This window comes from Cupressus sempervirens, chromosome 9 (genome assembly GCF_028749045.1).
Source record: "Cupressus sempervirens isolate cs-2001-9-10 chromosome 9, ASM2874904v1, whole genome shotgun sequence".
Classification (NCBI taxonomy): domain Eukaryota; kingdom Viridiplantae; phylum Streptophyta; class Pinopsida; order Cupressales; family Cupressaceae; genus Cupressus; species Cupressus sempervirens.
Window position 1 is genome coordinate 10047798 of NC_143126.1, and position 26092 is coordinate 10073889.

Consider the following 26092-nt stretch of genomic DNA (forward strand, 5'->3'; position numbering starts at 1 on the left):
ATTTAGTTTTTCACTAACTTAATCTTTTATTTTAATTTCTTAAAAATAAATGATTTATATCTCCAAATATTATAGTTTAAATAGATATTTTATATGGTATTTATTAATTTGTTTTTAAAAGTATATTCTATTTATAATAAGATTTAAACTTTTGATATGTAGATGGTTGTCAAATTTAACCTAGAAGAATAAAAGTAAAGATTAACATGCTCACACCATCCCACTCCCCCATTTTGCCATTGTAGAATGCCTATCAGCATTAACTAGTAGTGACATTTAAGCTCACGAGAGTTTACTTTGATAAGGCCATGCCTTACAAATCACTGAAACTTTCCCACTAGAAATAAAATGCTCTAGATTTTACCAGGTTCACTAGTAAATAAGATCTTGACTAATTTTGGGCACATATTGATTATAGTATTGAATTGTGACATGATTTTATCATTCTCTCATTCTTTTCTTTTACTTTGAGTAGTCCTCCAAAATTTCTCAAAGCCTTACATTGTGATTCGACTTTTAGCAATTATTACAAAGCATTCAATGATCATCACCTTGCACAACACAACACCATAAAAAACAAAAAACTGGCAAAATGTTTAGTATTTTTTATGAAGCTATGCAAGAAAGATTTATTGCCCTCTTCTATCGTTATTCACTATACTAGTCAATGAATGCTATAATTCACACAATTTAAACTCTCATTCCTTTCAAATTAACATTTTCCATACCTTGTCTATGAATCATAGTAACACCTATCTCTATCACAAGTGCACTCACAATTGCTACTGCAAAACAAAGAAAATGATTGAAGAAAGTATTTCGACAAATATCAACAAATATTCATAACGTTTTCCATTCTAAATGCTTTTCACTTCTCTTATATTTCTTTCTTTCTGAATACCTATATGATTGTTTTTATATATTACTTCGTCACCAATATAGGGTCACTACCATAATACAACTCAACAATGTTTCCATTTAAAACTTATTGCATCTTTAGTGAAAAAGACAAGGTAAATTTCCACATTGTTCAGTATAAATTATATTCAGCTCTTTGTATGCATTGTGCCTTTAATATATTCAATTCTAATAACACTTATTAAACAACTTATTGCTCTCTAGATTCTTATGAACACAACCACAATTAAGACCCTACAATCCCCATCAATAACCACCAAATACTACATTTGAAGACAATTGCACAACCCAAATGTAGTTCCACTTTTAAAAAAAAATCTCTTTTGTTGTCTATAAAATATTGCAGACTCCACTTTAACATAATTACACCTTTAATTTGTTATAAATCATTGGTCACATTTTTTGCAATTGAATCCATACTCTTTTATGCGAAATTCGCTCTACGATTTTTTTCCTCCAAAACAAATCTTACTTCACACATACAACTCAATATGCCTATCTCAATGTATTTAGTTATGGTCATTACTTAAAAATATATATTAACTATCCCCTACTCTTGCACTTTAATCAATGCTTTGTTCACAATGTACTTTTCTATATTATTGCAAATGAAAGTAGATACCAATGTTAGAATCTTCATCATTTTATGCATAACCATTTAAACTTCAAAGAACTCCTATATTAAAAGTACTTTTATATACATTTAGCATTTTAATTTTAAATATTTTATAATCTCTAATCTTGCAAATTATTTAACAATGTCTATGGGTGACGAGAATAATATAAATGTCTACGGTTGACGATATTATTAATGTAAGCGAGGCAAGTAGGGAAACAAATATGGTTAAGTAATAGTATAATAGATTACATGTATACTTAAAAAAACAATTCAAGTCCAAGTGCTTTCTTATTTGCCAATATCCAAGCAATTTTACACTATAAGACTATGTCTAATCCCCAAGTCAAAACAATGAATAGATTGTGTAGACACTTGTTATTATCTTTAAACTCTCTAATACATTTGTAATTATAAGAGAAGCTTAAATATTTTGATCACCCAATTACTTGCTTCAACTACATTTTCAAATGATTTAAAAAGATGAACGACAACTTTATCTACTCTAATTTACTAATAAAATTTATCTATATGCTAATGATTTCAACTATTATTAGATGTGAGACTTTAACATCAAACACTAGAGTTAAAGTAATGTTTATTGGCACATTAATTAAACATACACATGCTCACAATTATTCTATCTTGTGTCATCCAAGACTGACACATAAATAGCTATTTGTCTTTACCTTTCTACAACATAATACTTTGATTTGTTATTTAATTCATTGGCCACAATTTTTGCAATAGACTTCACTTTTATATACAAGTAATTTAAAGAACAAGCATGTGTGCTGATATTATTAATGGAAGCAACACGAATAGGAAAATAAATATACTTAAATAATAATATAATAGATATCATATTGTCATGTACACTAACAAAAACAATTGAATCTAACCACTTTCTTCTTTTAAACATGAAGAAATTTGACAATATCCAACCAGTTTCACATCACAAGACTATGTCTAATCCCCAAGTTGAAAGTCTACTTTAAACAGTCTAATATATTGGTAATTATAAAAGAAGCTTAAATATTTTGAGCACCCAAGTAAAGCACTTGCTTCAAATACATTTTAAAATGATTTAAGGAGATGACTTACAACTTTACCTACCCTAATTAACTAATATCATTAATCTCTATGCTAATGATTTCAACCATTAATAGATGAAAGACTATAACATCAAATACCAAAATTAAAGGTGATGTTTATTGGCACATCAATTAAACATACACATGCAAATGTCTTTCAATAGTATGCCAATGTAAGTCTTCAACATAATTCTTCTCTTCAAACGAATTTACATATCTAAACACAATCTGAACTAAATTAAGATGGTCAAATCACCACTCAAATAATCGATTGACTATATATGGTTTAGCACTTCTTGAGATTATGATATTAGGACATTGATACATTCCATATTGTTTAGTTGAGAACTAACTCTCATTAACCTTGCTGTGAAATTAGGCATTGAAAAAGACCAAAATAAGCTTGTGAAGAAATAGTATATTTTTTGCGCTCCTGAAAAAGTGAAAGTAGAAAAGCATTTTATTTTAAAGTGTGATGCCTTTAAGGACAACAGAAACAGTTATTTAATATCTTGATAGCTAACTCGTGAGTTGATTTATTCAAAGGGCAATTGTCATCGAGTTGCACAAAAAAGGGCCAAAATGCAGAAATCAGTTTGTGAGGCAGTTTTTCCCAAGGGCAATTTTTAGCCTCGTTGATGTTAAAAATGCTTTGTTTTCCTTTTTCCTTTATTACATTAGTTTTCAGTACCTCTTGGAAACTATTGACAAGATGAGCATTATAAACCTACAATGCCTTCTCTTAAACAAATTTGCATCTGATACATGTTAGATCTAAATGGACTTGCATGAGGGACTCAATTGATTGGAATTATACGAAGGAAATAAGACTTCTCAACCACAATTTGGCAGAAGAAATACAAGAATGTTCATAAAAGATGACACTCTATCTAATTCACTGGTAGTCGATTTTTTTTTTTGCTGGGATGCATCACATGAACATTTTTGAGATTTGCTTTTTCTCGTGCTTCCTGGCCAATTCACTGCAGTCAATTGTTTCCAGTTAGATATCCAAAGCATAATAACTTAGTCGAGCATAAACTGCACAATAAGACTTGAGCTGGTTTACCTTCAGCAATTGCTTCAAAGCTTTTCATGAAACATACATAACACTACTTGTAGACATGACAATTTTTCAGATACAAATCTCATTGGTTCAGTTCGTGATCTACTCAAAACACACTGTTCACATCCCATGGAAAATCTGATATCAAAATATACCACTCAAAAGCCCCCTGCAGTACAGATTTTCAAAATGAGTAGAGAAATTAAACATAAGTTGTGAAAAGGGGACCATAAATAAAATAATCTAATCCTTACCATAATCCTGTAGGTTTGCTTTCCTTTTTCCTGCAAGACACATGAACATGAAAATAATATTCATACAAACACCTCATGAGTTGATTCATTAGGAGCAACTCTAGTTACATAAACATCATCAAGACACAACGACATAATATAACAATCTACAACATTCTTAACCATGAAAACTATCAAGTAGGAAGGCAATATTTCAATGGTAACCAACCTTGATTTTCCACTAAAGATGTCATTTATTTCTTCTCGAGTTGGATTTTCCATGAATTTCGCAACACTTACATATTCTTCTTTCCCTTGTTCAGTATCAACCCTGATGTAAAGTTCATAGGGGTCTGGATAGGACATCCTGAATTCAAAGATTTTTCGTAGATATGTCAATTTTTTAACACAATACATTAAAGAGTGGAATTTCATCTGTCTATATATATATATATATATATATATATATATATATATATCGAGAGAGAGAGAGAGAGAGAGAGAGAGAGAGAGTTCCTGAACATTGAAGGAAAAGTAAATGTTGGTTAAAGTTGACATCAACTAATCAATATGCTAGCCCAACATTGATCATATCATACAAATCAAAGGCCAGTGGATATTCCATGACTTGTATTCCTTGAATTGTATGAAATTAATAAATTATCCATCCTCAAGCACACTTATATTATTTTGCTGCAAGTTGCAACTACACAAGTTCTACTTAAGAATATAAATGTATTATCTAGGACATACTGATTTCAATAAACATACAGTTTCACATCTGATTTCAACAATGTTGATGTGTAGCTGAAGATTCATACAAAGGAGAGTATCAGACAATTGAAGATCAATAAGTAATCTCAAAACATATCTGAAATTAAAAAACAAATGCTATGATGAATATATAAGAGTTAGACCCGATTAGCAAGATACAATGACTTTTAAAACTTGTTTATTTGATTTGCATTGAACAATGTTGTTCATGTTCACAATCTTCACAAAGCCTAATCAAAGGACAATTTCCTGCAGGACAACACAATTATAATGTCCCTAATTTATCAGGTTCTAGTAGCTCGATGATGTCTTCCTCATCGTGATCCTCGTGAGCTGACACTGTGTTTTGAGGGTCTCAGTGGAGTGACTTGCTGTTTATAGTAAGTCAGATATATGGAGTTTCTATTTTTAACAGTGCAGTTACGATGCCCTGAGGTCCTGGCTTCATCAGTGTTTGATTTATGTTTTGTTAATAGATTACATATTGATAGTTGTTTATTAAGTATAACTTAATAAATAGCTTATGCATCTTTATTCTAATTTGATGGTGTGTGGTTGAAGCTTCATTAGTGAAAAGTGTAAAGATGAAGCTATTGGGCATTTGTGTAATGGTGAAGTTTGGAGACTTTAAATATTATAAAAGAGCTTTCTGTATGCAAATCGAACCACCCCATTTTAAAAAATATATTTCTTGATTGTGATGAAACAAGGGTTTGGGCAACTTTTGAAGAAGTCTGAATTTTCTCCTCATTTTTGTTGGCACTTCGAATTGAGTCTAAATACCAGTGAACTGTGTTTTTACTGCTGTTCTTGGACTGTGTTTGGAATCAGGGAATTGAAGGCACTATTGTATACCTCTCAATTTCATCTACTGCAAATTGAAGGGCATTGATTGTTTGCATATTGCGAAAAAAGTGGCAATCCCTCTTAGGCACCCGACTGTGCAAGAATTTCATGATCATTTCATGCCGTTTGGTTGAGTTTATCACTACTGCAACCTGGAGTTGTGAGATAGTGATTTGGTGATTGAATTCTGTGCAAGAAATTGATGCCGTTTGGCTTTTTTGATGGGGACACAACCCAAGAACAGAATAGACACAATAGAAAGGGGAAAATTATATTAACTGAGAAAATAAGCTAGTACAAATAGTACAGAGAAAATAAACTTCCAAACATGCCCTAAGGGCTTACAATAGCATAAATCTGGAGATAATTTCTCCTTTCAGTACCTCCTCTCAAACTCCACTTCATACTGCCTTTTACAATGCCAGAAATCTCCTTAAATAGACCCCAGAGGGTTAAGGACTAGGAGTACATTCTAGAAAGTGCTAGTAGGCATCCACCGACCAAATAGAAGGTTCCAGAAGCTGCGTTAGAAGTCGGTGCAAATCTAGAAGAATCTAGAAACAGCAACCGAACTTCCGAGAGGCATAACTTTTGAATCGTAGCTCCGATCGACGAACCGTTTACATTCCCGAAAAGCTCTCGAAGCGCTCTATAGCCCTATGGACAAGCTTCGCTCGTCCCCCATTTTTTGGCCCTTTTCGAGGTCATTTAATGCCCCTAACCTGACTTTGAAGCATTCTTAGGAGGTCTCCAAAACCCGAAAAACTGCAATAACTTTCAAACCGTGGGGCCTTTTGACCTGATTCTTTTTCTGGAATGCTCTAAATCACAATTACATTCATCTGGCCAATTCACACCTTCTAGTTCACCAAAATGATGGCCCAATTACATGCTCCTATTTTTTCGAGATTTTCAAACACACTGATAGTGGAACTGTGAGAGTTGGAACCTTTATTTGACCCAAATGGGTATCCAAAAATGAAAACACATAAAACAGAAACTAAGTCTAAGTATATTTTTTTGGGTGACACAGGATTGCCCTTATACCTCTGGATGCTCCTGCATCAGACACCCAGGGTAGATTGAAAAGTGACCTTGTCACTTTATGAATGGTAGAGGAAATCCCAAATGGGAAACCTCAGCTGCTGAAATCCAAGTTGAGTCCTCGATCGGTCATCCTTTCCATTTGACCAAATACTCTTCATACTGCCTGTTTCTGGTACTCCTACCCATACGATGTTCTAGAATGTCTTCTATCTCCTCCTTCTTAGAAGCAGGAATTGGACATGGCTCTAACACTAGCTCCTCATCTGCACCATCATCATGATACTCTGTTAAATCTGCAATGTTGAAAATGGGAGAAATCTGAATACCATCTGGCAGCTCCACCTCATATGCATTCCCTGAGTCATGTTTCTTCAGAATTTTGCAGGGGCCAAATTTCTTCATTTTCAGCTTGTTGTAAGTACCGGCTAGAAATCTTTCTTTTCGTAAGTGCACCATGACTAGATCCCCTACTTGGAATTCCTTATGTCTTCTCCTTTGATCAGCCCTAGCTTTATACTCTTGATTAATCTTGGTAATGTGTGCCTGAACCTCCTCATGTAGACGCTTAATATGTTCAGCAAATTCCTCAGCTTCAGCACTTGTCCTCTCCCCTTGTTCTATCTTCCTCAATTTTGGTGCAGTCCTTGGGCTATTCCCATATACAATTTGGAATGGTCATTTTCCAGTACTCCTATTTATAGAGTTATTGTAAGCAAACTCTGCTTGTGGTAGAATCAAATCCCATCCCTTGGGCTTATCTCCAACTAAACATCTCAGCAAATTGCCCAGACTTCTGTTTACCACTTCTGTTTGGCCGTCAGTTTGTGGGTGATGCGTGGAACTGAATTTCAAGTCTGTTCTCAACTTTTTCCACAATGTCCTCCAAAAATACCCCACAAATTTAGTATCTCTGTCAGAAACTATACTCCTTGGAAGACCATGTAGTCTTACCACCTCTTTGAAAAACAAGTCCCTTTGTGTCCTTGGCAATCCAAGAACAAAATCCATACTTATGTCCTCCCATGGCCTTGATGGAACAGGCAATGGCTGATATAGGCCAATATTGTGACTAAACCCCTTAGCAACTTGACAAACCTGACAACTCTGTACAAACTTCTTCACATCCTGTGAAATTTGAGGCCAAAAATAATGTTCTTTAAGAATGGCAATGGTCTTATCTCGACCAAAATGTCCTGCCATCCCTCCATTGTGTTTCTCCTTAATCAGATTTTCCCTCATGGAACTCCTTGGAATGCACAATTGACTACCCTTGAACAACATGCCATCCTGAATCAAATAGTCTAACCACTTGGTTCTATCTACAGCAACAGGCTCTTTACAAGCTTTCCATGCTTCAGCAAAATCAGGATCCTCGGGGTACAAATTCTTGAGTTCATCAAACCCAACTACTTCAACTTGCATTACTTCTTGGCTTAATACAGCCCCAATAGCGCTGCCACTAGCATCACAATCCACCTGGAACACTTTTCTAAAATCTGGAAGTGCCAACACAGGTTGTTCTGTTACCTTCTTCTTCAGCAATTCAAAACTTCTCGCAGCTGCTGCAGTCCATTTGAACTCTTTTCTATCCCCTCTTATTGTATCAGTTAGGGGTGCACATATGCCACTGAAATTTTTAATAAACTTCCTGTAAAAACTAACCAGACCATGAAATGATCTTACCTCAGTAGCAGACCTTGGAGTAGGCCATTCCAAGATGGCTTTTACCTTCTCTGGATACATTTTGAGACCTTCAGGTGATATAACAAAACCCAAATAGACTAACTCTCTTTTTGCAAAGATACACTTCTTCAGATTAATTAATAGTTTCTCTTCCCTTAGCCTTTCAAGGACACTACGAATATGCAATAAATGTTCTTCCAAAGTCTTGCTGAAAATTAAAATATCATCCAAATAAACAATAACAAATTTTCCCAAGAACTTCTTAAGTACCTCATTCATGAGCCGCATGAAGGTGCTTGGGGCGTTCGTCAATCCAAAGGGCATGACTAACCACTCATAAAGACCCTCCTTGGTCTTGAAGGCTGTTTTCCACTCATCTCCTTCTCGAATCCGTATCTGGTGATAACCACTCTTCAGATCTATCTTTGTGAAGTACTGAGCTCCACTCAAGCAGTCCATAAGATCATCCATGCTTGGCAAAGGAAACCGATACTTGATGGTTATCCTATTTATAGCTCGAGAATCTGTACACATCCTCCACTCTCCATCCTTCTTTGGTGCGAGTACTACAGGTACTACACATGGACTCAGGCTCTCTCGAATCAAGCCCTTCCTCAACAACTCTTGAACCTGTCTATTTAGCTCCTTTGTTTCAGTAGGAGTCATCCTGTGAGTAGCCTTGTTAGGCAAACTAGCTCCTGGAATCAGATCTATCCGATGACTGATTTGCCTTACTGGTGGCAATCCATCTGGAACATTATCAGAGATAATATCTCCAAACTCCCCTAGTAAATCTGAAACTTCAAGTGGTATTTCACTACTACCTTCTTTATCTTTCTTAGGAATCAAAGCATAGCACATATGCTGATGTTCCATGCCATCTAAAAACTTCCTTCCATCAACAAGACAAATCCTAGCAATGCTACATACCTTTTCACCTTCCTTTTTCATGGGCTTCAATTTGTGACGAACTCCATCCTTTGTCAGAGAGTATGTGTTTGCATGTCCATCATGCACTGCATGTCTATCAAATTGCCATGGTCTACCCAACAATAGATGGCAAACATCCATGGAAATAACATCACAGAGAACTTCATCATGGTAACTCCCAATTTTGAATTTTACTAAACATTGTTCACTTACCAGGACCTTATGATCATCTTTTACCCAAGCAATCCGATAGGGCTGGGGATGTTTCTCCCTCTTGAGCTTCAGCTTAGAGACCATCTCTTCTGATACCAAGTTATCAGTGCTACCACCATCAATGATCACGTCACAACATTTATCCTCACACTTGCATCTGGTACGGAACAAACTCCTCCGTTGTCCTGGTTCAATCTCACCACTTAGTAGGACTCTTTCATTTACCAAGGTCTCTCCTCTTTCTGCATCCTCTGAATGTGATGATTGTGCATCCTCATCCACATGAGCAACCCTAGCTTGGCCCTCAACTCTCCTATCTGTCCTTCCTTGTCGTTGAGGGCATTCAAAGGCACAATGACCTTCTTCATTGCAATGGAAACAGGTACCACGGAAGCCTCCTCTTCCTGGTCCACGTCCTCTACCTCTTCTTCTTTGATTTCCAAAGTCTTGATCATGGGAGCGGTTGAAATCCTCATTCCTCTGGTTCCTTCTAGTACCCACATCTTCATTTTTCTTTTGGGTTTCATTGCGGCCTCCAGATGATCTACCACTTCCCCTTCCTCCTTGACCGCGCCCTCTTTGTCTTCCTTCAAACCTTTTATTTAGCTTCTCTTCAACTTGTAGGGCAAACTGGTATGCCTCTTCAACGCTGGTCATTCTTACCAGACTTAATTCCTCCTGGATGCTAGGTCGCAACCCATTGATATAACGAGCAACCTTCTCCTTATTTGCTTCTGCATGCCCCGCTCTAATCAAGAGTCAATAAAATTCCTCTGTATATTCTTGGACTGATCTTCCTGCTTGCTTTAACCCATGCATCTTCTTAAACAAATCAAGCTCGTAGTTCACAGGAATGAACTGCTTCTTCAATTTGTCCACCATGCGATCCCATCTTGTGATCTTCTCCTTTCCTCTTCTGTTTCTTTCCAATTGAACCTCTTGCCACCAGATTTTGGCATGGCCTTTCAGTTTGGCCTTTGCAAACTTAACCCTATCTGGGTCCCTGATATCCTCATACTCAAAGTATTCTTCCAGTTCATTGATCCAATCGATCAACTCATCTGGTTTCAGATTTCCTGAAAATACACTCACTTCAATTGTGGGTCTTTTCCCAAACTTAGTAATAGCCCTAAAAAGCCTTTCCTCTGCATGATTCAGAACTTTCCCGTCAAATTCCCCTTCTGGTCCCATAACTTCTTCTTCATTGTCATTCTCATTGTTGTCACCAGCGGCAACATTTGCTCCTCTACGGAGCTCCTCTTACAATGCTTGTACCTGCCTTTGGAGGGCTCTAACCTCTTCAAGATTAATAGCTCTGGCCCTTCCACCACGCTCTCTTCGTGGAGGCATCTTCTATCTCGAACCCACAACCACACAGTCCTGGTGCAAACTGCCTCACAGTCGGCGCTCTGTCTACACACTCAGGAAAACTAGCTCTGATACCACTTGATGGGGACACAACTCAAGAACAGAATAGACACAACAGAAAGGGAAAAATTATATTAACTGAGAAAATAAGCTAGTACAAATAGTACAGAGAAAATAAACTTCCAAACATGCCCTAAGGGCTTACAATAGCATAAATCTGGAGATAATTTCTCCTTTCAATACCTCCTCTCAAACTCCACTTCATACTGCCTTTTACAATGCCAGAAATCTCCTTAAATAGACCCCGGAGGGTTAAGGACTAGGAGTACATTCTAGAAAGTGCTAGTAGGCATCGACCGACCAAATAGAAGGTTCCAGAAGCTGCGTTAGAAGTCGGTGCAAATCTAGAAGAATCCAGAAACGGTAACCGAACTTTCGGGAGGCATAACTTTTGAACTGTAGCTCTGATTGACGAACCGTTTACATTTTCGAAAAGCTCTCGAAGCGCTCTATAGCCCTATGGACAAGCTTCGCTCGTCCCCCATTTTTCGGCCCTTTTCGAGGTCATTTAATGCCCCTAACCTGACTTTGAAGCATTCTTAGGAGGTCTCCAAAACCCGAAAAACTGCAATAACTTTCAAACCGTGGGGCTTTTTGACCTGATTCTTTTTTTGGAATGCTCTAAATCACAATTACATTCATCTGGCCAATTCACACCTTCTAGTTCACCAATATGATGGCCCAATTACATGCTCCTATTTTTTCGGGATTTTCAAACACACTGATAGTGGAACTGTGAGAGTTGGAACCTTTATTTGACCCAAATGGGTATCCAAAAATGAAAACACATGAAACAGAAACTAAGTCTAAGTATATTTTTTTGGGTGACATAGGATTGCCCTTATACCTCTGGATGCTCCTGCAACATTTTTTATGAATGCGAATTGGGTTGCCTTAGTAGTGTTGCTGTAATGTCCTCGTTTTTTGGCGAGTCTATGTAGTTGATGGAGTTAGCTCATCATAGTGACACTCGTGAACTGATAGGGTGTTTTGGGGGTCCCAGTTGTGAATTTACTATTTTTAGTAAGTCTATTTTTGGTAGTTGCTATTTTTGGCAGTGTAGTGGGTGGCTCTGGCAGTTGGTTGTCAGCTACAGTAAATAAGGTTAATAATTGCCCGAGCTCTTATTTATTCAATAATTATTAAGTTGCATTATTATAATGATATTTTTATTATTATAATAATAACATTTAGAGATATTTCTAAAAATTATGTCGGAAAGTTTCAAGTGTTGTGTTCTTTTGGAAAACTTCTACAATTTCTTAAGTGGAGTTTTTTAGGAAACTTTGGCTAACGAAAGATTGTAAATGAGAGCTCATTTCATTGGGAAAAGCATGCTTGAATATATATTTGCTTTTTGTGCCTTTGTGGCTTTTCCTGAGTTTCTAAAATATACGCTAGGGCTGAAGTATAAGGGTTATGTCTGAAAAGTTCTTGGCAATTGTGCTAAAGTATACAATTGACCAACATTCTCCTACTATATTTTCTGTGGCTAAGGAGAACAATCTTAATTATTATTTTCTCTCATCTTTTGATTTGGCTAAGGGTTTGTGAGCATTTTCTGAAGATTGTTCGAATTTGGTGGTGGAAGCAATTTGTTGCTGAGTATAACAGTTTGCAATTGTGTCCTACTATGTCTACTGTGGCTGGAGATTCTAATAATGAACAATTTCTAAAGTGTGAAGGTTTGCGATTTTTCTTGATGGAAGTCTACATTGGTTTTGGTGGCCAATTTGATATTGGGAGGTCTGCGGAATTCTTATCTTCGGTAGCCTTAGTTGAAAATGAGGACAGACCCCATGAAGTGATGGGATGGCAACATTATATGCTCCCAACTTTTTGTTTGAGGTGGGACGACTATTGAAAAGCCTATGTTAGCAATGGCCGGGCCTGCGTTTCACCCTAGCAGCCGTGTTGGGATTATTTGGGGTCACATCTTAGCACTAACGTTGCATGTTATTCTTCACACAACATTCTACATTGGAGACAACTATTGTATGCGGCTGGGTATTGGCGTTGAGGAGCCAACGTGATAATAAAGAGGGCAATGTTGGTGGGACGGCTAACCAAAAACACTTGCTTTCCAGGTGCCAATAAAATAAGTTTGTTCTTCTGATTGATGTTTATCCAAAATAAAGTGCAAAGTATATCATTCAATTACAGTTTGATTATCTATATTTTTATTTTAAGTTTCTTGAAGTTGCCGATTTATATTCACAAAGAAAAAACAAATACAATAATTAGTGAACTTTGAAGAAATTGCGAAAGCAATAAGTAGAGTAAATTGGAAGCCAGTTCAAGTCTTTACAGTGGTATCGGAGTGGTTTTCTGCCAACCTGCAGGAATTGGGCTCCGAATCAAATGATAGTGGTTAGTGCCTGGTTAGAATTGCAGTTAGCATTTGATCCATTATTTTCTATTCAGTATCATGGCTGATGATAGGAGATTTGTGTCGGGTATGCACTATACCTGAAGAGGATGTACCACTCCACCTAGGGAAGGTGAACCTGAGATACAGTTTGGTTTTGTTGGTAATCCAGGCAGTTCGAGCGAGTCCGGAGTTAGAGATGTTGATGTTGATAGAGAGGCTATGCAAACATTTAGGAAGCTGGCAGCCAAACAGCAACAGATGACAGGTGTACAGTAGCAATTGTCTAATACTCTGTAGTCCTCGAGGACAGAGTAGGGGGAGAGCTCAAGATGTTTATGTTGGTTCTAATAGATCTCGAGTCGAGGATAGAACTTGAGATGGTGATGGGTATAGAGATGTAGATTGGGTTCGAGTTGAGGATCGTGGTGGATTAGCTGATAGAGCTGACATACATACTGGCACTCATGATAGGCCATAGAGGCCCACGTTTCTAAGACTTGACGTGGATGCAATCAGTATTGAGTCTGAGGCCGCTCCTTTTGCTGATGACGTGCTGGCACACTTTACGGAATGGGATGCTTTACCACAACCTATTAAAGATCATTTGAATATTGATAGGTTCCTGACTAAAAAGCGGAAGTATTCCAGAGCAAGGCCGGTATCTGAGAGACAACAACCTCACCAGACTAAGTTACAACAAGTTGCTAGTAAGATGATGTTGGAGCACTTTGATGGTATTGGGAGAGTTACAACTCAAGCTTGGATTCATAAGCTCGACACATATTTGACTTTGTATCCTATTTTAGAGGTGGACACTGTTAGATTTGGAGTGCTGCATTTGGATGGAGCTGCCATGATTGGTGGTACCATGGGTTAGTTTCTTTGCAACATGATCAGATCACTTCCTATTAGGAGTTCATGGATCGCTTGATTGAGAGATTTGATAGGAAGGATCCAGAGGTGTACTTCCATGAGTTGGCATGTGGTTGCTTCGATGCGGAAGGCACAAGACTTGGAGTCCTCTTCTCGAAGCAAGGTTGCTTCGAAATCTTTTACCCTTCCGCCTGATGATGAGGAGTCCCCACCAGTTGTTGAGGACAAGGGCAAGTCAGTGGGGAGATCTGATGTCACTTCTAGAGAGGATTTGAGGAGGTGTCAACTTTGCTATTGGTGCAAAGGGCCTTTCTCTAAACGTCATACTTGCGCATTAAGGCCGAAGGGAGCAGCGAATTATGGTATGTGGGTTTACATTGATGTGATTGAGGATGAGTCATCACAACAACATGAGGACGTCAATGAAGATGATCATGCTGATGATAGATTTTATACTATGATGAGCATTTATAGTTTGGTATTTGACTCACATGTTCAGGATTTGCATTGAATAGAGAGTTGGTCTGAGCCTAAGCTGGATTGTCTGCAGGATGATTGGGTAGGTCTAATGAAGGAGAGTGTGTTGAGATCTCCCATGGGTTTGTCGATTAGTGATGTTTTGACTTTTACATCACCAACATAGGCATTCGGTGATATGTTGCAGGTCATTTTATTGGGTCTGATGATGATATTAGCATACAGGGACATCATTTGCTTCTTATGGGATCTCAGTGGAGGTTTTTGTATGACGTCAAATTAATTGTAGACAAACAATTTCGAGGAGGGAGGACTATAATATCCTCGTTTTTTGGTGAGTCTACGCAGTTGATGGAGTTAGCTCATCATAGCGACCCTCATGAGTTGACAGGGTGTTTTGGGGGTCCCAGTTGTGAACTTACTATTTTTAGTAAGCCTATTTTTGGCAGTGCAGTGGGTGGTTCTGGCAGTTAGTCATCACCTGCAGTAAATAAGGTTAATGATTGCATGAGCTCTTATTTATTCAATAATTATTAAGTTGCATTATTATAATGATATTTATATTATTATAATAATGACATTTAGAGATATTTCTAAAAAGTATGTTGGAAAGTTTCAAGTGTTGAGTCTTTTAGGAAACTTCCACAATTTTTGAAGTGGAGTTTTTTAGGAAACTTTGGCCAACGAAAGATTATAAATGAGAGCTCATTTCGTTGGGAAAAGCATGCTTGAATATATATTTGCTTGTAATGCCTTCGTGGCTTTTTCCAGAGTTTCTGAAATGTATGCCCTTGCTAAAGTATAAGGGTTAAGTCTAAGAAGTTCTTGGCAATTGTGTTGAAGTATATGATTGGCCAACATTCTCCTACTGTATTTTCTGAGGCTGGAGATTCTGATAATGAATAATTTTTGAAGTGTGAAGGTTTGCGATTTTTCTTGCTAGAAGTCTAGATTGATTTTGGTGGCCGCTTTGATATTGGGAGGTTTGCAGAATTCTTATCTTCGGCAGCCTTAGTTGACAATGAGGGCAGACCCCATGAAGTGATGGGATGGCAACATTAAATGATGCCAGCTTTGCGTTTGAGGTGGGATGGCTATTGAAAAGCCAACGTTAGCATTGGCCAGGCCTGCATTTCACCCTAGCAGCTGTGCTGGGATTATTTGGGAGTCACGTCTTAGCACCAGCCTTGCACGTCATTCTTCACACAACATTCTACAATGGAGACAACTATTCTATGCGGCTGGGTATTGACATCGAGGAGCCAACGTGATAATAAAGAGGGCAATGTTGGTGGGATGGCTAGCCAAAAACACTTGCTTTCTAGGTGCCAATAAAATAAATTTGTTCTTCTAATTGATGTTTGTCCAAAATAAAGTCCAAAGTATATCATTCAGTCAGTCTGATTATCTATATTTTCATTTTAAATTTCTTAAAGTTGCTGATTTATACTTACAAAGGAAAAACAAATACAATAATTAGTGAACTTTGAGGAAATTGCAAAAACAATAACTAGTGCAAATTGGAAGCCAGTTCAGGTCTTTACAGTTGCCAAATATTAAACCTACTGCCATTTGCACATTGTGGCATTGCCATTACTAAGGGCTGTGTCTCAATTCTGGGAGTGATAATTCTGATTGGCCAAGGAGCATTAGTGCTGGTTTTCATATTTTGCTGCAACCTATTCTTCTTCAAAACTCCCAACATCTTACTTCACTTACCAGGTTGATTTACTATTGAAATGCTAAATGTGTGAACTGTGTTGTAAAACTTGCACACTGATAGTTAGCCTGTAAATCAATTCTGAATTTCTCTAAAGTTTGCATTTACATTTTCGAGCATTCTCATATTTCAAAAAAAAAAAATGCATGAACTTCAAAAAAAGAAAAGAAATACAAAAAACTTTAAAAGCACAAACAATTTCTTCAGCATAGTTCTTAAGTGAGCCAGCAGGGTTCTTACAGAAATCCCTCCTACACCTAAGATAATGATTTTGTAATTTGATTCCCTTTAAAGTGCCAAAAGAACATTGAAGGAGCCATAAAAGATTTGTTTACAACATAAAATTTGGAATACAAGATGCAAAGACCAATTTCAGAAAAAGCCTCACCACCTGGTGTAAGGAAGTATTAGGTTCATCTTCAATCCACATGAACAAACAATATGTCTAAAAACTTTCTGGATGTGTCCAGGATAAAATACAAGTTCGGGCTCTAACATAACTTATGTGATCCTCAAAGACTCAGATTTGTGTCTTCTCCAGTTTGCAAATGGGTGGATTATCAAGGAACATGCTTAAATCACCTGTTATCTTGTCAAAGATATTGGGTATAACCCTTTAAATATTACTGGTAAATTACACTCTGTTGAACAGCATTTGGTTGTATGCAATGTGTATACATGCTATTCTCAACTACAAAAGTCATCCTTAAAGTATCTTCCTCTGCAATGCTTACTGGTTATACCCAATAAACTTGTCAAGGAATGACTATATATTATGACTGTCCACTTCCTCAAGGACTAAGTTGGTAAATTGAATGAGAAAGGGAGGGGTCCTTCAAAACGACATCATTGAAACTTTTATGTCTACATAGACTTGAAACTGGCCTTCAGATTGAGGATTAAGGTTGATTCTTAATCACTCCTCCTCAAACTTAAGATAATCCTAGCTTCAAGTATCCTATCTGTCTTTCCTTGAACCTTTGTTGTATACTAAGGATTGATTTAATTTAGTCTTCATCTCACATGCTGTTCTCTTGTCTGAAAGGGTATCTTGCATCCACACAGCTTTGTTTTAGCAGCTTTTAAGTCTATTGATACCACACTGGCACATCTTTAGTGTCAAGGAAGATTTGAAAACTTGTCACCTTCAATACCCCAGTCAACATAGAAGTGTATGGATATACATGTCAATCGAATAACTTTTCTTGAAAGCATTTGAAACTCTCAATATGTTCCTTTCTTCAATTGTAACGTTGAAAACATAGTTCAATATATCATTAGACGCAAGTTATCGCCAAGTCAAAAAAAAATATCAGGAAAATATCGGAGATAATCAACAACTTATCACGAAAATATCAGGAACTAAAAAAATTGCTTATATTTTATTAGAAATGCATTTTTTGGCAAAATTCAATAAGGAGATGCATCTAATGAGTAAACAAACCAAAAAAGATGAGTCTAGATATATATAAATGTAAATAGGGTACAAAATCACATCCTCATGTGGAATGCTGCCGGCTGGTAGCCATAGTCTGAACTTTGAAGAAAATTAATAGCAAATTGTCTTTGTAAAACTGTAAGTAAATACAAGTACAATATCAAAACAGTCTACATCTTCCAATTCCCCTTCCTTGCAACTCTAGTGAAAACTATTGGAGTGGTAGAGGGTCGTGCACTAGAAGTCACTTGTGTATGTGCCTCCTCCTTTTGCACAATTGGTTGTGACTCGACCTCCATCCTGAATGTAAATGGTGCTGGCACAAGCAATGACTCATCCTCATCATCTAAGTTCACCTAAATGTCCATATCCTCTTGAATGTCATCCAATCCCATTGCGAATCCAACCTCCTCCAGAGCATACCTCTCCAAATCATTGATTTCATCCTCTACAAACAATGGATGTTGCTCCTGTGATGTCTACTCATAGTAAGAATCCATGTCATCCAAATCAAGTGGACAAGTTGGTGTTCCCTCTGCCTTTCTTACACACAATTGAAGGTTATATTGCACAAAGACAAGGTTATTAAGGTGTTTCTTTACTAGCTTGTTCCTCTTCTTTGTGTGAAGAGCCTCAAACAAACTCTAGTTGCGCTCACATTTGGATGAACTACTTGTGAATCCAATTTTGCTTGAAAAATCTCTTAAAATCCACAACAATTTGCTCTAAAACAGTGCAAATCACTTTTTTCCCTCGAAACTCTTTTTTTCTCTCCCCAACACCATTTTGCAAATTAGAAATGTCAAATGAATGATTTTTGGGCCATTAGTCATCAGTACCTATGAGCGAACTGTGGCTGATAAATTGGCAACTTATCGATGAAATATTGGTGATAAGCTGAGTTTTTCTCTGCGATAAATTCTTAAAATAGCGACAATATTTTTTGACAATAACTTTATGTATATTATCACTGGCCGTAACTCATTGCTATAAGTTGTCTTATCGGCGATATTTTGATCTATGGACTTGAAATAATGAACAACAGAAATTTTGAGAGCTGATAAAACAGTATTCTATCAATAAGGTCAATGCAAATATTTAGATGAGCCTTAAAAATGCAATAAATTAGGCTTGTTAGCTACACGTCCTAGTAATTAGAAGAAAGCTAGAGAAATATCATCTAATATCCTATCAAGAAAGAAATTCATTCGTCTTGATAGATGCATCATTGAAGTGCTATGCTTTAATTATGAAAAATCGTTTGTAATTCTTAGTTCTATATTAAATGGTCGGCCAACCTTCCTTGTCCTTGTTGTCGGCAAAAGTGTGTTATGCCATCAGGAATAGTAAAACATGTGTTAAGGGTGTTAGTTAGTAACCAAAGGGCATTCTGTTATGATGTGACAGTCAGGTCTTACCCCTTCGAGATCTTTATGTACACTATCTGTTGGGAGATAGGATTCATTCAGTGTTAGTCATTGTTATCTATCTTGTGTATTGGCATATATCTAAAGCATTGAAGCATTAGTGAAATATATATCTGGTTCCTGAAGCATTACATGTATTTCCATGTTATGTCTTATATCTTGTTACTGCAGTATGCATTAATCCAGTTTGTGGTGAACCTTTGGTGCCTTTGCCAACCAAATATGGCAAGAGCAACGCAGTGAATGACATATGTAGAATAAATGGGAATACCTGTACTGGAGAATATCAGGATTAATGACGACGAAGTGACTGAGCTGTTCGAAGGTGAGCACGCTCTCACACAAAACTTCCAAAATATTGGTTTGTGCAACAATCAAAGCTTTCTTACGAAGAGAAGCCTTATGTGCAGAAGTCTTTGAGGAAACTGTCTGGAACGCCTTGAATGTGAGTCTCGTGGCAAACCGGATTTTGCATTAGTCTCCCCGTCTTTTCACGCATGCATTTCTCGCGCAGGCAAGGTGAAGGGAGGGAAACTGAGAGGGAGCAATGCTGGAACATCCTCATGTTGTGCTCAAGTATTATGGATGAAATGACATTGAAGGAAATAGGTGCAACTTTGATGAACCAATTTCAATCATTAGTGATAATACTAGTGCTATAAGCATGTCCAAGAACCCAGTGCAACATTCTAGAAAAAAAAAGCAAGATCTATCAAGTATCACTTTATCAAAGATAAGGTGTTGGATGGTGAACTGAAGCATAAGTATGTGCCTACAAAGGAGCATATAGAAGGCATATGAAAAAAAGTCTATGCAATGATACTTTTGAGTATCTTAGGAGGAAGTTGGGCATTTTGCCCCTTCCTAGTGTTCACTAAATCCACTAGTGTGTGCATTGTCTTAGTGATTTGCATGCCTATTCTTTTCTAGATCCATGCTTGGCAGCTTCTCTCACGTGGAGTGGAGTATGCTAGTAATGGGGAGAGTTTTGGCCCTTTGTATTGGAAAAGAACTAGTAATGTGCTTTGTTATTGATGAATGTGCCATCAATGACAAAGGGAGAGATTGTTAGAATGTGAAGTTGATGATATTCATGTTGTTCTCATTAATGGTTGTCATTGATGACAACATATCCTATACATATTCATGTTTTGATTGTATCAGTTTGTGCATCAATAACCTTGGCATATCGGTAGAGATGTTCACCAAGGAATGTCACTTAATTGTTTATCATTTTTCTTTTCGATGTTGGTTCTATTTAGTGCGCAACATATGGTGGATCAATTGTTTGGGTTTGGTCATATTTGGAGCATGTCTATTTATGTTTCGGTCCCATCAATTATCATTTAAGGTGTTCATCATATTCATTGCAGTTAAAGGCTTTGGAGATAGTATTATGTGTTGGCATGTGCAAGGGTGTCTATTGGTCGAGGTGCCCACATTTCAATCCTTAACACCACGGGAATTCTTTTGTGTGACTTATTTCAAATTGTTTTGACCAAAATGGTTGACAACATCAAGCAGTATAAGAAGAGTGAGGATTTTATTTGTTTGGAGGTGGCCTGCACAATGCATGTATCTGAAGTGATTGCCAATCTAATTACAAGAAATTTCTGTGTTGAAGTTTGTGCATGTGGATGCAATCAGTACCAAACTAATATATCATTTCTATATTGCAGAGTATTGGTGACATTGATCTCAATGGTGGATTCAATCTCTTTTCATATATTGCAGCAGTGAACCTATTTGTACTGGTACTGAGCCATATTCATTCCTAAGGGTACTTAACCCGATTGGCAATGAGCTAACTTACATTGTGCAAACCGGCAATAAAAATTCTAAAAAATCACCTTAACTAGTGTTCAGTTCATGAGAATTAGCTTCTCCATAGTTTTTCCCAGATGGGGTTTCTAAGTAAATTTTGGTGTTTTTTGTTGTGGAGTTCCTGTGCTTTCATGTTCACATCTGTTATGAATGTTTAATGTGGTTAACCGATAGATGAGAAGTTGATATAGTTATTGTTTATAAGTTTAGTGATAAAGCAAAAGTTTTAGAAAGTGTTGTGGAATAATTGATTCACACCCCCTCTCAGTTATTCGGTCTGTTCAACAGGTTGTACTCTCTTCTAGGCTGGCTGTACTATTCTATGCAAGCCATCCTCTTCATGGGTTGGGTGTAAGGAAGCTAGGGCATCCAACTTGGGGTATGGGAGAGTTATTTCTGCATATTTAGGTGCCTTTGATTGATGTTCAGGATTATTCCACCTAGCCGTCCATTTTGGGAGCATTTTGGCATCACCTAAATGCATATTTTGCGAGCAGCTCTAGTTATCCAATGGCTGCACTTCACGAGCATGTTGAATTCAGATATGTAATGTCATTTTATGATCTTACATTTGAAAACATTTGTAAAAAGATATTGAAAATAAATTATGGAATTTCTGAACTCTTATTTTCTGAGTTTCATTAGTTGTTTCTAAGTTATTTATGTGCTACAAATTACTTTTTTTTCTACACTTTGTTTATCATCTCAAAACCTTTGCAAAATACAAAAAAAATGAACAAAAGCAAATAGGGCTGCAGGTTACAATCATTTGGTCGAACTAGATATGCAAAAATTGATTAGAAGTATTAAGACAACTTATTGCAGAACACTCAAAGAACACAAAGAGTTGAAGACTATCAACAACTTTTAATGCTTTATAGCTTTGTTTGGATAAACCCATGAAAAATCATAATGTGTTTATTATATATATATATTGTTATTATATTAATGATATATATTATAACTAATGAACAGACATGTGCCTTGAAGGGACATGTCTCGTCACAACTTATTCTCAATATAAATCATATATTGCTGTCATTTGGAAAACACATACAAAAATAATTGCAGTGTCATTACATTTGCAGTGATCTGTGGAACTTAATATGGTATCAGAGCCACGGTTGAATCTCTGAGATCAGAGTAAGAGCTGCAAACATTAATGTTTTGAAGTTCAGAGCCTCAATTTATACATAGTAAAGAGATTAGACAAATACTTGAAATACTGCAGAGATCTCTAATGGTGTTGAATGAGAACGGCTTCTTGTGGAAGATATGACGACAAATTTCTTTAAAAGAGTTTGTCTTGAATCACTGACAATTTAAAATGCCACCAGAGATGTGACACGCAGAGTTTTACACAAGATGTGACTAATTAAAATGCCACATAGTAGAAAGATGGAATACCAGCAGTCCCAGCTAATATGTGTATTGTTGAGTGGTCCCTATTGGAAGAAATTGGTCAGTAAGGTTAGTCCAAAGAAATATAGTTTGAGTCGATTCTGTGTGTGTGGCTCTCCAATGTGACGCAAGGCTAGATTTTGCAAATGAACAAATTAGTCATGCAAAAATCTCCAAATCTTGAGAATGGTGACTTGGATGTTGAATCAGGGTCATGAAAAATAATAAAAGCCACTTGTGCTTGAAGGAACATTGCACAACATCCTATGACCACATGGCTCCTTTGTTCTCGCCATTGGATCCAAGGAAGTCCAAAGTTGTCTATGATGATCGTATTGGTGCAGATATTTATGTTCTCTACAGACGAATACCACCAACATATAATTCCTCGTTCACGAGCCCAATTACATCATTGATTTGGGATGGAGCTACTGTTGATTCATCAGCCATGTATTGTAATCATTGTGGTGAGGCAGCAGTGGGAAGACAAATATTTGAAATGACTTGATAATTTCCAGTGTCGTGCAAATGTGTCTTCCTGCCGTTGATAGTGTCTAGTGATGTCTAAAATGCCCTGCTTGCAATGCTGATCAGTTTCAATGTCGGTGGCTTTTCATGCATGTCTCAACTCCAATGGTTTACAATGACACCACACCGTATTGGGATTATCCAATATCTGGTTTCTTAATGACTGCTAAACGAGCTCTATGTGGATGTGAATGTCTAGGATGGATCAAACAACATGGACATCTGATGCTTTCTTGGAAGATTTCAATATGGTACAATGTTGGCAGCTGTAGCCGATAGAGGCATGTAACGATATCGATGTCACTCACAAATTTCTAATCTCAGATCTATCTCCAGCCAAGTTCTAGTAATGTCTAGTCGGGATGTCTATTAAGGGATGCCTTATCTGGAGGTTTAGAGAGGTATTTCAATAGTTTTGAGGCTTGCTGAGTCTAAGAAAAATAAAACTAGTCTTCAACCACATGGCAGATATTTTACACATTGGGCACAAACAATACACAATATTGAGATACAAATTTTAATGCACACTCAACACCAAAAGCTGATATAGAACTTTGTGTGGAGGGAATAGAGATGCCATCACACGAAGTAAAGCTTGTCAGTGCCAAAGTTATATAGGAGGGAGATCCATTAGAGAAGTGGGTCCCTGATCCCACCAAGGAAACAAGACACTATAAACTTCAACAACATTAAGTAGACGAGGGATCAAAAATATTTCACCATTTGGATATTATGAGAAACACAATAATATACAGAAACTTCGATGATCTCCAAACCACCAAACTATAAGGTGGCTAATAAGTTAAAACGATATCCTTGGTTAGGAATTTGAATGAAATAATTATCGCTACACCATATTCAAGGTGAAATGACCATCAATCGACATTGATCCATTAAAGGACAAAGCAAAGAAATAGCAACCAATCAAGCAGCGACCAATAGGTAGAAAATTAGTGATGATAATACCTATCTCAGTTTGGCAATCAAAACAATGCCAAAGAAGAGGTCTCGGTAAGATATTGAAAATGAGAGTTGAAATGGAAATGGAAAATCATCAAATTTCATAGAACATGTTGAAATCGAATAAGATGGACCAAGGCATGTGATCTAGAGCACAAATGCATGGAAGAAAATAAGCACATTAACTATGATGAATGAAACCACCACCAATCAGAGCATGACATAAACTATTTGGGTTTGAGCCTTTGGTAAAATATAAGAGTGTATCATTTTTTAAAGTGGAGAAAGCATAAACAAGGAGGAAGAAATTAGAAGAATGTAAAGAGAATAGACATGAAAAAAAGAAAAGTAAATAAGGAGCACAAATGTATAAATTCTGTTGGTGATAAAATTAAAAGAAGATCCCAAGTAGGCTCAATACAAAGCAATTGAATGAAAGGTCATAAGTTGCGATCTCAAGGACCAATCAACTACTATCAATATAATATGTTGTGAGACCAAACCACATATACCACACAAGAGTAAGGTAAGGACTTGGATGCCGAACTCATAAGGTAAGTAATGGTATATTATTTAAGTTTTTTTTTCACATGAAATAGATTACATAAGTTTGTTGTACCATTAATATAGTAGCATATAGATGGTAGACATATGTATATAGCGATGATATTTTATCTAATAATGAGATCTGATAAATTTAACATTATTAAATGTAAAACTGATGTGTAGATAAGTAGTTATCATACTTGAGTATTTTATTTATCTAATCAATCATAGTCTCTCTCTTGTTTCTATATATACTATAAGAGTTATTTCCCTTGATCTTTTCCTCCAAGAATGTTCTTGTAGGAAAAGGAGGTTTGATATCAAGTTCAGAGGGAACCTTGGTTTAACACTCTATTAGAAGCATTATTAGATGAGGAGCTCAAGAGATTGAGATTCAGAAGGAGCCTGACATTTCATTAGAGGCAACTTTAAAAGAGAGGGAGTAGATAGAGAATATGATTTAGTCAACCTTTAGTGATCTCGGTCGTATTGATTTAGAGTGAGTAAACCATGTTGAGATGGATTCTCCAATGATCAATAAAATTGTACCAGTCAAGAGGACTGGGAATCATGAATATACCTCGTGACTATGTAATTTTAATGGACCTATCCCTATGTACATCATGACGAAGTGATGGCTTCCAAATGATTATCACTTGTACTTGCAGAAGTTGTTGGAAGGTGACGACCTTACAATAACTTATATAATGATATACATTTTGAGTAAATGTTGAAATAGATTATGAAAGGCTTTATCTTGTAAATCAACAACTAAGTGTAGATGTCATTAAATTGACTATCTATAAGTTGTTTGTATAGATATATGATAGGTATTTGGTGAATATCTTGCTTTGATATTCTGATAGGCCATTACTACATTGAGTACTTGGTGAATATCATTTAGTTGATGTTTTGATAGGCCATTACTCAGAGTACTTGGCGAATATCATTTGATTGATGTTCTGATAGGCCAAGACTCATGTTACCTAATATTATATCAAAAGAGTATTTGGTGAATATCATGTGTTGATATTTTGATAGGTCAATACTCATATGATATTATATAATGGAAGTTTTCTGATCAAAGATTTCCTTGATGTGATTTTTTAATATTACAAATGGTGTAATATTTATCATATGTTTATCCTTCCTAGCTAAGAGGGAGTGTTAATGCTTTATAGCTTTGTTTAGATAAACCCATGAAAAATTATAATATGTTTATTATATATAAGGTGATATATATATATATATAAAACTAATGAACAAACATGTCCCTTGAAGGGACATGTCTCTTCACAACTTATTCTCAATATAAATTATATATTGCTGTCATTTGGAAAACACATACAAAAATAATTGCAGTGTCATTACATTTGCAGCGATCTGTGGAACTTAACAACAACAAATCTAGACCTGCCTTCTACAAATAACTCAATAATTTTAAGATTGCGAGATGAACATCGTGACATCAAGCTCAAGCTTTGGTCCAGATGTTTGAATGGGCCCCAATTTATTCTTTGACAATGATAAACAGCTGGATATCAAAATTTCAAATAATGACTAAAATTCCTCATTGCCTGAGATTATTAAAAAACTAGCCTATAAAAGTTGAGTTTAGAAAATCCAAAAGGAGGATGACTCCAATATTTGGGATGGGTTGAATCAAGGCACTATTATTT

At 36.5% G+C, this 26092-nt stretch overlaps 1 protein-coding gene across 2 annotated transcripts in view; it reads right to left on the reverse strand.

The window, feature by feature from the left end:
* Positions 1 to 3066: 3066 nt before the first annotated feature.
* The window catches only part of LOC149537376 (adenylate kinase family protein), a 409112-nt gene continuing 386086 nt past the window's right edge, over positions 3067 to 26092 (reverse strand). For both annotated transcript variants that reach the window (XM_089802873.1, XM_089802872.1), the window contains 4 exons: positions 4157 to 4294; positions 3949 to 3978; positions 3698 to 3863; positions 3067 to 3611 (listed from right to left, as the gene is read on the reverse strand). In XM_089802873.1, coding sequence (XP_089658999.1) covers positions 3839 to 3863; positions 3949 to 3978; positions 4157 to 4294 — 193 coding nt within the window. In that variant the 3' untranslated portion in view covers positions 3067 to 3611; positions 3698 to 3838. The remainder of the gene's footprint in view (positions 3612 to 3697; positions 3864 to 3948; positions 3979 to 4156; positions 4295 to 26092) is intronic.